We start from the raw sequence: 17,088 nt of genomic DNA on the forward strand, positions 1-17,088 counted from the left end.
GAGAGTACAAAAGCAAAAGAAAAGATCAGTGAAAGCAAGATAAATAAAATTGACAAACCTCTAGCCAGACTCATCAAAGAAAAAAGAGAGCCCAAATAAAATCAGAAATTAAAGAGATTCCAACTGGCACTACAGAAATACAAAGGATTATTAAACGACAGTAGGGACAATTAGGTGCAGACAAATGGGACAATCTAGAAAACAATGGATCGATTTCTAGAACCTTCTGAGACTGAACGAGGAAGAAACTGAAAATCTGATTAGACTGATTACTTAGCAATGAAATTGAGGCAGTAATCAAAAAACTCCCAATAAACAAAAGCCCTAGACCAAGCAGCTTCACATGTGATTTTTACCAAACATTCAAAGAAGAATTAACACCTATCCTTCTCAAACTATTTTTTAAAAAATTGAAGAGGGACACTCTTCAAATACCTGCCAGACCCAACCCTGCCACTCCCTGGCCTCTGAGTAAACAAGAAGCCCTGCAGAGCTGACACCAACCCTGGGGCCTAGGGATTGTCCTTGTTCCATTCTCCCTAATCACCAGCCTCCCCCGACCCCCCAGTAAAGAAAGTAGCAGGAGGCGGTGCACCCAGGCTGGGCTGTGATGAAGCAGTGTGCGAAGAAGCTGATCTGGGGGAAGCAAAGAGCCCTAGGGTGGTGGCCCAGGGCTCCTGGAGCTCAGTTTTGAAGTTTAAAAGACTCAAGTCCCATTTATCTTTGCAGCCATTTCCCCTTAGGAGACATTAAATTGGGGCCTGGGTCCACAAACCATTAAGAGGCGTAGTGTCCTCCCTTCAGAACAAACCCTGCGCATTCTGTCTGGTCCCCAGTCGCTGGGCAGAGAGCTCAGGGGCGGCAGCCAGGGAGCTCTGGGGCTCCACCCAGTGCGCATGCTGGGCAGCCAGGGCACTTCCCAGTCCACACCTGCCTGGCCCTGTGTCCGCCTTTTGCCTGCGTGCCACCTGCTCCAGAGCTAGTTGCCTGGCCCTCCTCCTGTCGTCCTCATAGCTGGTAGGAGGCCCCCAGCCGCCCAGGAGCCGCTGCCTACCTCCAGGAGGGCAGGCAGCAGCGCCTGGACGATGCGCTCAGTGGCTTTTGGTGAGTTGCAACCCCCACCACCAAAGGAGGAAAATGGGGACCCCAGTCAGGGCAGAGTCGCCCCTTGCAATTCCACCTATTGAGCCAGAGGGTGGGGCTGGCGCTGTGGCTGATCTTCTCTCAGATCTGGGACTGGGAATGCAGAAAGCGAGTCCAGCAGAGGTGAAAGGGGGGGTGCGCTCTGAGCAAGTACCCTACAGCGTTTCCTCGGGCTCCCCCTGCCTGTTTCCGCAGGCGCAGCTGGGATTCTTGGCAGGGGAATCAGCGAGTGTGACGTTTAGGCTGGAAAGCAGGTATTTGGTGAGCGCAGACAGAGCAGGACGCAAGGAGCTCCGAGGAGCCGGGCGGAGCAGGGGGTGGGGGTGCCTTTCCTGGGAGAGCAGGTGCCTGCAGGGGGGCCCTGGGCCTCCAGGGCCAGCGGGGCGCTGCTGCCTGCAGTGAGGGGCACTTGTGGACTCCACCTGGGGTTCCTCTGCTGAGGCAGGAGTCCTTAGGTGCATGTCCGATGAAGGGACAAGGCGGCGGCCCTTTTCAAGTCACTGGAGGACGTGGGTGGGTGAGAAGTGGGGACTCATTGACACGGAATGCCCCATTGTCGGAGTTTCTGACTGTCCTAGCAGCCTCTCTTTATCGGGCTGATTTTATTTTCTCCATTTATCAAACTACTTGAGACTGGGATGTTTGGCAGGAAAAAGGAAAAAGGGAAAGAAGAAAAGCAATTATTCCCTCAGTCATATTAACCCGCAAAGCCTGTCTTTCCAACGCTGGCCTCTGCCCTCTGTCACGTGCCTGCCTCTCTCTACAGGCGTCCTGGGGTTCAGGTGCAAACCGCCCGCCTCTGTCCCTTCCGAATCGGTTTTGCTATTTTCTTTCTGCCATCTGAGGAGTCGGGGGCCCTCCTGAAGTCAGGCAGCATGTCAGGACAAGAAGGGATAGTTCTCTTGGCCTCTGTAGAGGTCACCGCCCTGTCTCAGGTGGCAGGTCGTCAGCCACGAAGTGTTTGTGAGACCAGTACTTCCAGCGCTGGCATCTCTTGTGTGGTCCCACTCCAGAAAGTCCTACACACCGCCTTTCTCCATTCCCAAAGTGTAGGAAAGCCACATTGTAAGGCTTTTTTATTTATTGTGTGAAATACTCATGTTTCCTACAAAACCGTTCGTTTATGAACTGTTTTCGGGAATTTGGTGGATTGTAGGGTAAACGGGGGGAGGCATAGGCCTCACTTTTGGGAGGAGAAAACGCCTCCGTTGGGGTGCTGACTTTCATTACGGACGTCCCGGAAGAATTTTTCATTATTTCCATATTGCATACTTATCGTTTCTGTGGTCACTTAGTAGAAAATGCCGAATATTGTGAGATTGCCTTCCCACCCACAGCTTTTTCTCACCCCCAGCCTCATGATTCACTCGTGGGCTCTGAGGCTCCTTCGCCGACAGCTGTGCTATAGCACCAGGTATTTGTCTGGGGGTGTGCGGTTGGGAGCGACGTCAGGTATGCCAGCACGGAGCCATGACGCCTTTGATTTTGTGGGCTAAAGGTTTAACAGAGATCCTGAAAGCGGCGCTCCGGTGGCTGCACTCAAACACCAGGTCTGGCTCACGTGGCAGCTCACGGTTCAGGTTCAGTGGATAAAATAAGTCAAGCGGCCAACACCCATGATCTGTGATACACAGTCATCCTGGTTCCTCAACATGAGGGTGTCAGCGTGTCAGCCCTTGCAGGTGGGTTACCTGGCAAACCTGCTGTGGTGTTCAGGCTTGGCGTTGCCCAGCCCTTCCGCCATAAAGCCTCCGCCAACAGGACAGTGACGACAGTGGACACCGAGGCCAGTGGAGCCCGGAGTCACAAAACAGCCCAAAGTATGGTCCATCTCCCCCCTCAGCCCTCCTGGCCCCTCAGGGACATGAGGTGCAGGTGTGGCTGCCTCTGAGGTGAGAGCGTTCGGTTTGTGTTGGCCAGGCTGCCAATGACCAAAGCTTCCTCATTCCACCTCGTCTTTGTCTCTCCGGGTTGAAGGAAGTCCCAGCCTTCAGAAGGGCTCTCTTCAGGGCCCCTGGACTGGAGGGGTGGCGTCGCCCCGAGGCCTCCCTACCAGCAGTTGGTTTGAGGACTCTTCTCCCCACCAGTGGTAGTGTTCAGGGCCAGCCCGAGACCCCCGAGGGTCAGCAGGTGGGATGCAGGTAGGGCGCACACACACAGGCGCCCACACACCCACAGATGTGTGTGCGGGCATACGCGCACACACGCACACACCGCGTGTGACTGAGGGTCTCAAGGAGGAAGCTCACTGACTTCCTGGCTGTGCTCAGAGCCGGCCTTTGCCCTGAGGAAGAGGCACGTGGGAGGATGTGGGCCCATGGTGCCTTTCTTATCTTACAAGAAAGGGTTGGATTCTGGTTACACAATCACAGAAGGCTTCTGGACTCCTGGTCTTTGGGTACTTCTTCCCCCGCCTCACCTCTGAAGCTGCTGGGCTCACTGCCACCATGGTGGGTCCACCCAGGGCCCAGGAGCCATCTTAGCAATGTCCCTGGACTCCCACCTTTCCCAGGATGAATCCTCACCCCCACCCTCTCTGCAACCACCCGCAGGGACTGAGCTCCGGGTGCAGCTGCTTGGCCCAAGGGCAGGCTGGGACACAGCGCCCCGGTGCTGCCTGCCTGCTCCTTGTCCCTCACCTCATGGCTCCTAAGCCTGCTCCCTGTGGCATCCTGGATGCATCTGTGACTTGTGTCAGACCCGTGCGTGGGTCACACATGGCTCCCCACCAGCCAGTGCCCCACCTTCACTGCCGGACCTGCCCCCCCGTCCCTGGAGTGACTCCGGCTCTAGGTCGTGGCTCCTCCCAGCCACCAGGAAACCAGGCTGTCCCTAGCCTGGAGGTCATCGGCGACACCCCTCGCCCAGCCCACAGATACTGTACAGCCTTCCTAGGAGCCCTGAAAAGCACGCAGGGACGGGTGGTCCTTGCCTCGCAGCTGGAGACAAAACTGGGCCTTCCTTCCGCGTGGCTGTCCTTTACACATTTGAAAGGTAGCATCGTGCTCCCTTTTGGTTTTTTCCAAGCCAGTCTCTGGTTTGCCAACTTCCTTCTTCAAACGTGACACTTGGATAAAACAGTCCAGCTGTGACCCGGCACACACAGGACACAGTGGGCCATTGTTTCCGCCGAACCTAACACGACCAGCGCTGACTCAGGTTGCCAGCAGCTGCCTCTCCCAGCTCTCCCAGCGTGTGCCCCATGGCACTTTCTGGGACATCATGCGGAGCAGTGCACTGTCCTGCATGTGCAGGCGCAGTCCGGCAGGGAAGGGACCCTCGGGGAGCCACACCAACGGGGCGTGCGGGACGCTGCCTTGGCAGGGCCTGCACCGGCCGCAGATGCATGGCAGGCCGCACGGTCGTGGGGCCACGCAGTGTCAGGGAGCCTTGGAGAGGAGGGGCGGGAGGTGGGGGGACAGTGCAGGAGAGCACCCCGAGGCAGAGGGACAGACCCTCCAAAGCAGGGTAGCAGGAGGGGGCCCCGGCCACAGCAGGTCGGCGCGGCTGCAGCGCAGAGCCCCTGGGAATTGCAGCAGAGGGACCTCCATACTCAGGGTTCTCATTGTCACCTGTGGCTGCTTTTTCCCGCTTTGCAATGTCCCTTGAGTCCTAGAAATGGCAGTGGCCAAGTGGCCCAGGTCATTTGCATCAGGAAGCCCTCCCCGCATAACATTCTAACCACCTTGGGGACTGTGTGGTTCAGAAAGTAGGAAAAATTATTGATGCTGAAATGCGTACTTGCAAAACAAACAAATTTTCAAGTGGAAACAGGAGCATCCAGGTCCCCAAGCGTGACTGCCTAGGTGCACGAGCCTCACGGGCGCACAGACTCGATAAAGCCCAGCGGAGGAGGACCCATGAACGGCTGCGCTCCCGGGAGGGGGGCAGCAGGTGCGGGGAATAATGTCTCTGCGAGCTATTAAGGAGGTAGAATCAGAAAAACCGGGCAGCAGATTGCCTGGGAAGGGACACGGGGCTGTCCCCCAGGCCTCCGCGAACCTAGGATTGGATAACACCTTCTCCTTAGGCATTGAGGGCGACACCAGAGCCAGTCAACCCGACAGGTGATTTCCAGGCTTTTTTTGCTGTTGAAAACCTGGAGCGTCCCCGCAGGCTTGTCTCTGATGACAATGACAGGTTTGGGGACGTCTGCCAGTGTGAGGGGACAGTGGCAGTCTCACAGGGCACCAGGTGCAGGTCCTCAGCGCTGGTGCTGCAGCCCCGCCCTCTGAGGTCTGAGGCGCTTCCAGGAGCAGAGTCAGACCCAATGGTCACCAAGGGGATGGGCCACTTGCATCTTGTAGGCCCATGTCATACAGGTTGGCTCAAGAGGCCACTCAAGGAATCGATGACATGAGCATTCGAGGAGGTTCCAAGTCCCAAACCAGTAGCAAATATAAAAGCGTGGCCTTGAAAACATTCATTAGCTGCTTTGTGTCCTCGGCTTCTGTCTACCTCGAGTGCCTGGTCTCAGCAAAGCCAACTAAGTCATTGCGGTTGCTGGGCCCTTACCTTCCCCCGCCTCCTGGGAGTAGTCTCTCTTCAGAGCATCCTGCTGACGCCTGTGTGCGCAGGCATGGCAGGGGGTGGGGGGCAGGTGTTGCCACCCGATGGCACCTGCCCTGGGCATCCACATCCCATCTGTGTGTCCGCAGGCACTCTGAAGGCGGTGCTCTTCATCTGCGCGTCCGTGTGCGCCTGGTACTCCGGGGCCCTGCTGGCGCAGCTCATTCCAGACGTCCGCCTGTCCGGTGTTGCGTACCACCTCCGGAGCATCAGCGAGAGGCCAGTCCTCAAAGGTCAACGCTGGGTCCGGCAGACAGGCTGCTCTGCAGCGCCGCACAGCGGCGGGCCTTGGGCTCTGGCCACTTCATGGTGATGGGGAGGACCAGGAGGAGGAAGTATCTGCTCCTTTTGCTTGGGCACCAATCCAACCCTGGCTCCTCCCGTAGGAAACTCCCAGGCAGCTCATGATATTAGGGAAGCAGAGGAATTTTACGTGCAGGTTGTGTTAAGTGAAAATACGCGTTTGGAATACAACTCAAATTGGAAATTACAAAATAGCCATTAAAAATGGCACTGGATAATGTGTGGGGCGCTAAAGTCATAATCTGTACCCCTTTTCAAAATCTCATGGATAGCTATGCTGGTATCTTTTTAATACAGAAATAATTATACAAAATTAAACAAATACAAAAAACTGAGTAACAATAAAAATTTTTGGTAAAGCTATTCTTTATCGAATTGAATTACCTTTTAGAACAAACAAACAAAAAAAAACCCAACTTTGTCAGAATTGACTGTGACTGGGGTGTCGGCATTTGATAGTGTTTCCATGGTGAATTTGCCCAGAATCAGACAGGTGAACTGCAAACAGTCCAGGGCAGAGCCCAGCGCCCCGAGCGTCCTTGCCAGTTCAGGGCACGAGAGACCCCTCATTCTCCCCGTTTTTCCCCAAATCAGAACCCTGTCCCGGATAGGGCTTCCTCTCTGAACTGCTGCCGGCACGAGGCGTCTTAGAGGGGCCCATGTGCAAATACATCTGGCGAGCCACGGGCAGTGGTCCCCAGCTCTTAAAATCACTAGGCCCACAAAGCATCGTCTCCATTGTGTGCATTTGTTATTTTAAGACAAAAGCAGATTAAGTTAACTATGTGTCTTTAGGGGAATGTCTGAAGCTCCTAATCAAAACTGCGACTCCTTTCCTATTTCTGGCCCCCGCCCTCCTCTACTCACAACCTGGGGACGTGCGGGGGTGAGGTCCTGGGGCAGAGTGGCTGCGTTCATGGTCACACAGTGGACTCTTCTCGGTAAAGCCTTGCATGACCCTGGTATGTTCTTGTTCACTACAGCCCCAGTACCCAAAAGGCAAAAATGTGACCACTGGTCCCCGTGCCCGGTGAACACCTATGCCTACCGGTTGCTCAGCGGTGGGGGCAGGGACAAGTACGCCAAAATCTGCTTTGAAGATGAGCTGTAAGTGCCAGTGTGGAGAAGGAAAGCCTTTGTCTTAATGCTAGGGTGAAATGCAGTTTCCAGGTTCCGCATGGGACTGGGTCTACCGGGAGTTGGGGACAGGTGGGGGTGGCTGTCCCGGGAGCTGGCTCAGGCCCGTGCACGTCTGCAAGGGACCAGTGCAGAACAATGGCTGGGGCGGGGCCTCTGCCGAGACCTGACCGGCAGGGAGGGGCTACCCCCTGCCTGCTGAGAAAGGCATTCTTTCACTAACGTTTATTTACATTTCAGGCTCATAGGAGAAAAGGCTGGAAATGTTGGGAGAGGAATAAATATTGCCATTGTCAATTGTAAGTCCTTAAATGTTTTCTTTAAAACTTCTCTAAAAGCTCTGTGATTAGATTTTCAAAGGCACCCTGGGTTTTCAATGGTTTTTGCACTGGATCTAATCTAGGTTTTATTTTAATGCATTTTTCAAGGATGTATTTAATTATTTTCACAATGCCTCCCTGTACAGATTATCTATCATTCCTATAAAAAAGCCTGAAACCAAATATAGATTTTTTTTTTAAAAAAAGAAACAAACAAAAACAAAGGACTGACAGAGGCAGGGTGAAAACCATCCAAGCAGACCAGGGCCCACAGACTCCCCTGGACATGAGCCCCATTTTGCTCTCAGATTCCTGGTGGCCCAGTGACTAGGGCCTCAGGGGAAGCAAAATGTGGCCCCTGCTTAGGCCTGGGAAAAAACGTTCTGTCAGGATCTTCAGGATCTCCGGGATCGAGGGCCACTAGGGACCCCTGACGATAACCACCCTAGCAGGTTTGGGGAAGGGTTTTCCTACTGCGTCCCTGGAAGCAAGCTGAGCACACTGTCCAGGGACAGTGGGGCAGGAGGAACCCAAGGCGAAGGTGCCCCCTGTGATCGGGGGAGGGGAACCCCAAGTACGAAGCAGAAAGGGCTGAGGGGGGAACTCAGGCGTCTTTGTGGGAAGAGGTAGGGGGACAGGGAAGTGTAGCATCAGATCTTGTCGCCTGGACGGAAGTTGTAGAGCCGCTGAGGGGCCCTGTCTCTCCACCCCGCCTGGTCCCCGCAGTGAACCGCCCTCCCGGCCGGCCAGGCGGTGCCTTCAAAGGCTCTGTCCTCGTAGCTGCCAGGCTCACCCAAGGACACAGGGAAGACGCAGGCCCCGTTGAGAACTCTGGTGCCACAAACCCACTGCAAGTCCCAAGCGAACTTCCTTTTAAAAACTGTTCCTTTTATTTTCAGATACGACTGCGAAAGTCATAGCAACACAGTATTTTGATATGTATGAAGGTGGTAAGAAAATTCTTTCCTGTTACCATGTAAATGAATTATGAACCTAAGTGAAGATTTTTAAAAAATAAACAAAATGCCAAACATTCTTATTTTGTCTGCTGAGAAAATTGTCAGAAGTTCATGTTGAGTATTTTAGAATCACCATCCATAGGTCCTCTTAGTCTCCGAGTTCATGTAATACAGTTTAAAGGCATTTTCTAGAAAATTCCTTTTCTCTGGCCACACGTGTCCCGGATCTTTCCCTTTTGTCCCCTCATTGGATAATGGGAAAGAGACACCTTTAAATCAGATATGTGTAAAGTAGTGGCCCCAGCAGCCAGCCCTGACTATCACCGGCATCACCACCCCGTGTCTGGTGCCCAGGGGCTCGGCGCACCCCCCCTGGGGCCCTCGGGGCCCGCTCCCCTTCAGCGGCCTCTCCATTCTGGGCGCTGGGTCTTGGCGACAGTTGTCCGTCAGGATATACCAGCCCCTTTTATTTTTATTTAACACTGGGAGCTACTACCGTATTTTGCCATGTACAATGCACACCCATGTTTTTGTGTGCATCATACATGGGATTATTAGACCCATGGCATATATTCATTATACCCATGTATAATGCGCATCCTTATTTTCCCTTGAAAATTTGGGCAAAAGAATGTGCACTATACACGGCAACAATATGGTTAAAAAAACAAGTCTAGAAAGATAAGGAGAAGAGTAAGGACACGTGCCGGGGTGCCACTTCACGGGAATGAGGCAGTTTGCTCTGCAGACAACTTAAGCATAGCTGTGCACAGCAGGCCCTGGTGGTATGTCAAGGGGTCTGAGGCTCGCCTTTCTTTTCACCTGCAAGGCATAGACAGGCCTCTCGGCAAAGGCTGCCCCACGCAGAGGCTGGTCTGTATCCCCATCTTGGTTCTGCGCATGGTACCCGGAGCTGCCCCGACCTGAGACCCCCGTGCGTGGGTCAGGGCTGTGTCGGTCATCGCAGAGGGCGCTCCGCCTATGCTGCTGAAGTGGCTGCTGGTTTCAAGATCCATCAGCAGGATCTTTCCGATCTGAACGTGTCCTGACCTCAGCTGGCCCCACCCTGGAAGCCCAGCAACAGTTTACTAGTAAACTGTTTACTAGTAAAGAGCTAGCTTGCCATTTGTGGGGTCGAGAGAAGGGCTTTAGGAGTCAGAGGCTCGCAGGGGACAGAGTCACCAGGGGCAGAGGCGGCTCAGCACACAGGACAAGAGTCTCAGTTAATTGTGCTCCTAAAACTGGTTTGCGTTGACCCAACAGATAACTCTGGAGCCATGACAAAGTTTATTCAAGGCGCTCCTGTGAACTCCCTGCTCTTCATGGTGACCCACGATGACGGCAGCAGCCAGTGAGTGTGTGCAGCTCTGTCGCGGCAGCCAGGGCGGGCAGGGCAAGCTGGTGGGACACAGGGTGCCAGGCCTGGCCAGGGCCCCGCTGCGCCCTCGGGGAAACAGCAGGGCGCCAAGAGGCGAGACATCCCTTCAGGGAACAGGGATGGAAACGGGGCACAGCAGCCCGCGTTTCTGAAACCACGCCCAGCCAGTGGGGCTCCTAAGTGCTGGAAGCCAAGCATTATGTCCAGGTAGCACACAGAGCCCCCCCTGGCCACCCCTGGAATAGCACAGCCAGGAGGGCTACGCCCGCGGAGGCACTGACAGAGACGTGAAAGCATTGAATGGAAACATTTCTCTGTACGTGGAGCCAAAAAGGAAACCCACACGTGCATGCACACGCACAGATGCAGTGTTTTCCCTGGGGAGCAGCTGATCCCACCCAGGCTTCCTGCCCTGAGCCCTCCCAAGTGAAGGTGCGTCTTCTCTGCTGAGCTCCCAAGAACCTCAAAGCGCCACGCATTACTGTGAATTTCCAACACAGGGCTCCTGAATACAGCATTTCCCAGAGTACTTTAACCTCAGATTTTTTTTTTTTTTTTAAGATTTGTATTTATTTTTAGAGAGGGGAAGGAAGGAATAAAGAGAGGGAGAAAAACATTGATGTGTGAAAGATACATTGATTGGTTGCCTCTTGCAGGCCCCCGAATGGGGACCTGGCCCGCAACCCAAGCATGTGCCCTGACTGGGAATTGAACTGGAGACCTTTTCGGTTCACAGGCCGGCACTCTGTCCGCTGAGCCACTCCAGCTAGGGCAAGATTTTGTTTTTAACAGAACCTCTTACCAGATGGAAGTTTTTTGATGTATACTTGGAAAAACTCAGACTTAACTCAGTTTAGAAAATTCAAAGTTGTTACTTTTTTCCTTTTCCTTCCCTTCCTCCTTCTTTGGCTTCCTCTTCAGTTGCACCCTTGTACAATGGTAGTAATTTTTAGATTTTTTTTTTTTGATACTGGCTTTTCTGAATAGGAAACAGGTGGTTTTGGCCTTTGTTTTCATATTTCACAACACCTGCCATCTTAATCTTGCGGTCAGCGGAAGGAGGGCCAGCCAGGACCGGAAGTCGCATTGTCTGAGTGTGGGGGTATGACTGAACCCAACAACACCAGGGCTTTTCAGAGCTGAGAGTTTAAAGGCTGTGCCCCAAAATGAGTCTTAAAGAGGCCTGCGTGTTGCCACATGTTTAACTAGAAATCTGACATACTCAACCAGCATATAAACTCAGCCTGATTGCACCCCAGGAGATGGGTCGCTTTAGAAGCCCCTGTCCTAGGACAAGCACAGTGTGGAGCACAGGGGTCCCTGCATGAGATGTTCAGACACGTCCCCCTCTGTCCCCCAGACTGAAGGAAGACGCCAAGAAGGCTATAGAAGGACTGGGAAGCAAAGAAATCAGGAACATGCGGTTCAGGTCGAGCTGGGTGTTTCTCACAGCGAAAGGCTTTGCACTTCCTGCAGGAATTCAGAGAGAGAAGGTGAGTGGTTGTGTTGTTTTTTTAAGCATAGTTGGCATATGATGTTACCCAGGGTCCGGCAGAGAGCAATCCTGTTGAGTGCGGTTGGTAGGGCATGTGGATGTCTCGCACAAGATGGACAGCAATGTAAACATTTCACTTAAAATGCCATATGGTGTGTTTGAGTGTGATATTGTTATGTTACAGAATTGCATGCTTATGATTTTGTAGTAAAAGATTTTTATGTAATAAAAAGGGGGCGTTATTTGTGCCAGACCCTGTATTGGTTCCAGGTATGCAATACAAGGGATTCAACCTTTACATACCTCACGGTGTGATCACCACGCCAGGTCTGGAAACCATCTTTACCATGCAAACTTATCACACGGGGAGTGGTTTTTAAATGTCATTTCCCACAGATGGTTAGTATAGTTATGGGCTGTGATCTGAAAGGCTGCGCATCGGTTACAACTCCCTGTCTCTGAATACATCCCTGCCTAGAGCACGTGCCACACAGGGTGACGCAGAGATGTCCCCGGCCTGACCGCCCGCTTCTCCCTGGAGGGCTCCTCTTTCCTCGGCCTGGAAAACATCCCACCGTCCACTCAGTGGGTGCTTGATCCATCCTTCCAGGGAAAACCGTCTGCGCCAAGATGCTTGGAAACCTTCCCCCGCCCCCGACCTTAGATCAGCAGTAGAAAGGCACTTGGCTGAAATTTCAATTCTCAAATCTCTTTCAAAGTAGGAAATTCTGAATGGGCTATTGGAATTGATTTTTCAGTCGCGCCTCCGGGGCCCCGGCATGGGCGTCGCGCAGCACTCGCTGTTCAGGTGGCTGGGCGGCCATCCACGCCTGTGCTCCTGGAGCCTGTCTGTCTGGCAGGGCCAGCGCTCAGCGCTGGATAAGCACAGCTTTTGCTGTTGTCATCACCTTTTCATGATTGATTTGAAGTCCTTTTATTTCTCGAACTGAGGGAAACAGCAAGAGAATGAAGTTCTAATGTGTTAACTTGGTTGCCTGTGAAAACAACAGCTGACGGGTGTGGACATGTCACAGGATTTATAAGCTGGCACCTGGGACGAAGATGGTGCAGTCTCTTTCAGGCCGGCTGCCCTCCACAGTGGAAGGGGAGGGAGCTGGCCGCCGGCCAAGGAGCGAGACCTCCGACTCTTCCTTCAGAGAAGGGTCTTCTCTTCTTTCCATGAGACAGACACTCAGAGGAGGCAGAGGGTTGAATGTCCCCAGCGGGGGCCGCAGGTGGCTTCTGACCTCAGGCGAGGACATTCGATCCCAATGCCCTGCTTGCACTGTCTGGCCTAGGGATGGGCCTGGGAAGGAAGGCACACAGAAGCAGGTGGACCCCAGATGTGGAGGAGAAGGGGGCTGTGGGGCTGCGATTCCAGTGCGGCCGCACAACCAGTTAACTCGTGACGGATGCCCAAGGGAAGCCCTACAGCATCTCTGATGCCGCTGTGGTCGCCTTCCGGAAGCTCGGAATTCGTGGAAACTTTAGCGTGCATCTCAAAGAGCGTGTTTTCTCTGTGTAACTCCCATACCCCTCCACAGCCGGGGAGCCAGTCCTGGAGAACACATCAGGAGCGTTTACCTGCGGCCCCTGCCTAGACCTCTCATTACCAATGATCGGGTTTGGACACCCAGTGTACTTGAGACCTCATGGGCTTGTCCTAATGAGTGAGGCAGTCCCTAGACTCTGGGTGGTGGCTCTCCCTGGGCCACCCCTGCCTGGACCTGCGGGGTGTGAAGTGAGCCAGGCACGGCTGGGAGAGGGGGCTTGGTGTCCAGGGTCAGATTTGCCAGGGGCCACATGTGACCCTCAACAGCCACTTTGCCTGAGGCTTGATTTTTCTGATCTGTGTAATGAACTAAAAGCTAGGCAGTGTTTCAGTAGCTGCGATGTGGGTGTGCGCTCCTTTGACCCTTGGCCTTCCTCGGGCTGACTCTGTGAGGTGATACAGGACCTTCTCCTCCACCCCAGGTATGATCAGTATCGATCTGGCATCTTCCGGATCTCCAGCCTGTATCTTACCTAGCTGTGTGGCTTTAGGCAAGTTACCTAACCTCTCCGTGTCTCAGCGTCATTCCCTGTAAGAAAGGGATGACGACAGCTCCCCTATCACACGGGAATCGTTGAGGATTGAGGGAGAGCGCCGTGTGAGGCTCAGTGAGGAGCCACGCGTGGACTCCTGTAATTCAGAGCAACGGGGCCTTTCCCGAGCTTCCGCTGCTCTTTCCAACACCCTCCCCCGCAAACTGTCCTTCCTAACCTGAGCCTCCCCCCAGAACCCGGGCCCCCAGGCCAACTGAACTAGAATCTCAGAGGCTGGGGTCCACTTGGGGGTTTCTGATGTGCGGGGAGGGTGGGAAGCCACAAGGGGTTGCTACCTCACCCTCACTAGGTTGACTGTAGTAACAAAGACATCCTAAGGTGGGTTCCCAAGGGCGTGGAGAATTTCAAACCTTCCTGCCCTGCTGCAAGAAATGTAACAATAGAGCTGCTTGGGAAAAAATCCTGGCCACTTCCCAAAACTGCATTGATTTTTTTTCTGGGAAAATGGAGGCCTGATGTGCCCATCCAAGCTCCCCCTTAACACCCCAGCTGGCTTTTATATAGATGTGGACAAGCGGATCCTAAAATTCACGTGGAAGTTCAAAGGATCCGGATTGCCAAAACAGTCCTGAAAAAGAAGAACAAAGTTCCTACGACTCACACTTCCCATCTTCAAAACTCGCTACAAAGCCACAGTAATCAAGACGGTGTGGTACTGGCGTAGACAGACCTATCAACCCATGGAAAACAATCCAGAAATAGAACCTCACTTTGTTTCAGTCAGTTGATTTTGGACAAGAGTGCTGGAACCACTGTACGGAGACTGAGCGGTCTTTTCATCTTGCAATGCTGATGAAAACTGGTCATCCACATGCAAGAGAATGAAATTAGAGCCCTGCACCACACTGCATGTGGACATTAAGTCCCCATTAAACTCTTAGAAGAAAAAGTAGCCATAACTCTTTGTGACCTCGGATTAGGCAGTGGTTTCTTATATACAACACCAAAAGCATAAACAACAAAAGAAAAATATAAATTGCATTTTATCAAAATTTAAAACTTTGGTGCATCAAAGGACACCACCAAAAATGTGAAAAGATAACCTACAGAATGAGAGAAAAACATTGCAAATAATGACTTATACCCAGAATATATAAAGAACTCTTACAGCTCAATAATAAAAAGACAAAGAACCCAATTTTAAAGTGCACTGAGGATCTGAATAAACATATCTTCAAAGAAGGTATACAGATGGCCAATAAGCACACGAGAAGCACATGCTCCTAATTGACCTTCAGGAAATGCAAACAAAAGCCACGAGGAGATACTGCCTCACCTTCACTAGGTTGGCTGTAATAACAAAGACATCCTAAGATGGGTTCCCAAGGGCGTGGAGAATTTTGAAACTTCATGCCCTGCTGCAAGAAATGTAAAAATAGAGCTGCTTTGGACCCTTTCTCAGAAAAATTAGGCGTATAGTTACCAAGTGACCTAACAATTCCGCTCCTAGATACACACCCAAGAGGATGCAAACACGGGCACAAAAAAATGTGTACATGAACATGCATAGCAGCTTTGTTCATAGTAACCAAAAAGTAGAAACACCTCAAATGTCTTATTAATATATAAAAATATATAAATAAAACGAGTCACAGCCATACCCTGGAGCACTGTTCAGCCATAAAGAGGAGTAAAGCTCTGACACATACTGCAATGTGGATGGGCCTTGAAAACTCACTGGGTGAAGAAAACAAGCATGAAAGACCACATACTGTTCCTTTCACTTACCACATTTTGTCGTGTATAATGCACACTTTTTTGCCCAAATTTTTGAGGGAAAAATAAGGATGTGCATTGTACATGGAAGTGACAGAAATACCTGTGTCTGTCCTTGTGTTTTGCAATTATTTGCTACATAAAATTTCTTGTTCCACAATATGTTCAAAAATAAATGCTAAAATTCCTTTATAATACAAAAATACAAGTATCTAAATATAAATTTAAAATTGAATTAAAAGATTTTTATCCTTACCGTCTGGGCCAAAAACTTGGGTGCACATTATACACAGCAAAATATGGCATATGAAATTTCCAGAATAGAGAAAATCCATAGACAGAGAAAGTAGACTAGTGAGTACCTAGGGCTGTGAGGGATGCGGAATAGCTGCCCGTGGGGGTGCGGCTTCATGTTCAGGTAAGAAAAACGCCCTCAAACTGATGGCGAGGGCTGCATAGCTCTGTAAATATGCTAAAAAGCCATTGAAGTGTACACTTTGGTGAATTTTAGAGCATGGAAGTTATATCTCAAAGCTGTTATATAGAAAGGATGCATAACTAGAAACCAAAGTGTAGAATGCATAGTATTCTTTTTAAGCATTAAGTTAAGGCGCTCCGTTTTCTGCGCAACAACTGAGGATATAAAGGACTAAACTCGCATCAATGTGAACACGCATTTGCTGAGCGAGGAATTCTGCAGTTACCCTAAAAGTTACATAGTTCAACTCCCCAAGAACTGAAAACTAAACATTACAGCACTGCTGTTTGGTACAGCAGCTACCAGCCAAATCTGTATTTACACTTATTACATTACATTTATTACAGTTAAATGGAACGTAGAATTCAGTTCATCACTCATACTAGGAGCATTTCAAGTACTCAGTAGCCAAACGTGGCTCGCGGTTACTCTATTGGACAGTGTCAATCACAGAATGTTTACATCATTGCACAAAGTTCTGGGGCTGCATTAACACCTGGTTCAAATAGTATTTGGAAGCACGTAGAGAGAAAATCAAGTACCCAGAGTGTGTTGGAGCAAATTCCATTCTAGGAAGCAATACAGAGAATCACTTCCTAGCTACAGGACTTTGCTCATAGCTGACACAAGAAACATTTGTTGATTAACAAATAGATAAAATTCCTTTCTTTCTTTTCCACAGATCAACCACTCTGATGATGCACATAACAGATACTTAGGCTGGCCCGCAGAAATACAGATAGAAGGCTGCATACCGAAAGAACCAAGCTAACGTTATGTAGACTTAATAAATGTGTTTTTTAATAGACAAATGAGTCGTGGGTGACCCGTGAATCTTATCCAACAGTCAATATTTGATTTTTTGGGTTTTGTCATCAACCAACCAATATTTGCTGGTTGTGTGAAATCTTGGCTCGCCGTGTATGTACGCCCATCTATGTGTAGTGAAGATGTTAATGAGGAGGAAGGCGGAAATGGATGGAAATTGTTACATGAAGGGATTTAACCCGGAAAGGAGAGGGTTGAGGGAGAGGTAACCACTGCTTGTCTATGTGTGGAGTTATTTGACGATCGGCTCTAAGTTTGACCCACAGTCCAGACAGCTCCGCAGAGAGGAAATCTTGGTCCCCTTGTCCTGGAGCGTCCCCTCAGCTGGGAGAGCATCTCCCGGGAGAAGGAGCAGCGGTCAGAGGGCTTGGCAAAGCCGCCGTGGTCGATGCCACCTGAGCCCTTGAACTCTTCCTGTGGGTCCATGAACTTACTCTTCCGTTGCACAAATCTGGCGCCTCCTGCCACCAGGAGGACCGCAGTGAAGGGACACAGTCGCTGCATCCCTGCAGGGGTGTGACTCCAGGGGCGAGCCCTGCTGACCAGGGTGGGGAGGGAGGCGCTCCAACAAGGCAAGGAGGGTCTGGCCGCAGGAGGGCAACCGCACAGTGCACCTCAGGCTTCCTGGAGGACTCAGCACCAGAGCCACGTGTCCG

The 17,088-nt window shown here is 51.5% G+C and overlaps 1 protein-coding gene across 2 annotated transcripts; it reads left to right on the forward strand.

Moving 5' to 3' along the window:
• Positions 1–968: 968 nt before the first annotated feature.
• Positions 969–16,388, forward strand: FAM3B (FAM3 metabolism regulating signaling molecule B). Of its 2 annotated transcripts, none has more exons than XM_054576165.1 (8): positions 969–1,104; positions 5,802–5,945; positions 6,999–7,122; positions 7,393–7,451; positions 8,372–8,422; positions 9,695–9,782; positions 11,170–11,302; positions 16,287–16,388. In XM_054576165.1, the coding sequence occupies exons 1-8, from the start codon at positions 1,086–1,088 to the stop codon at positions 16,374–16,376; spliced, it is 708 nt and encodes a 235-aa protein (XP_054432140.1). In that variant the 5' UTR covers positions 969–1,085; the 3' UTR covers positions 16,377–16,388. The 2 variants fall into 2 exon arrangements, with proteins under 2 accessions (XP_054432140.1, XP_054432144.1); XM_054576169.1 differs by having other exon boundaries at positions 8,372–8,419.
• Positions 16,389–17,088: the final 700 nt, after the last annotated feature.

Source organism: Pteronotus mesoamericanus, unplaced genomic scaffold (assembly GCF_021234165.1).
Source record: "Pteronotus mesoamericanus isolate MK-2021 breed Mesoamerican mustached bat unplaced genomic scaffold, CSHL_Meso_final contig_116, whole genome shotgun sequence".
NCBI lineage: Eukaryota > Metazoa > Chordata > Mammalia > Chiroptera > Mormoopidae > Pteronotus > Pteronotus mesoamericanus.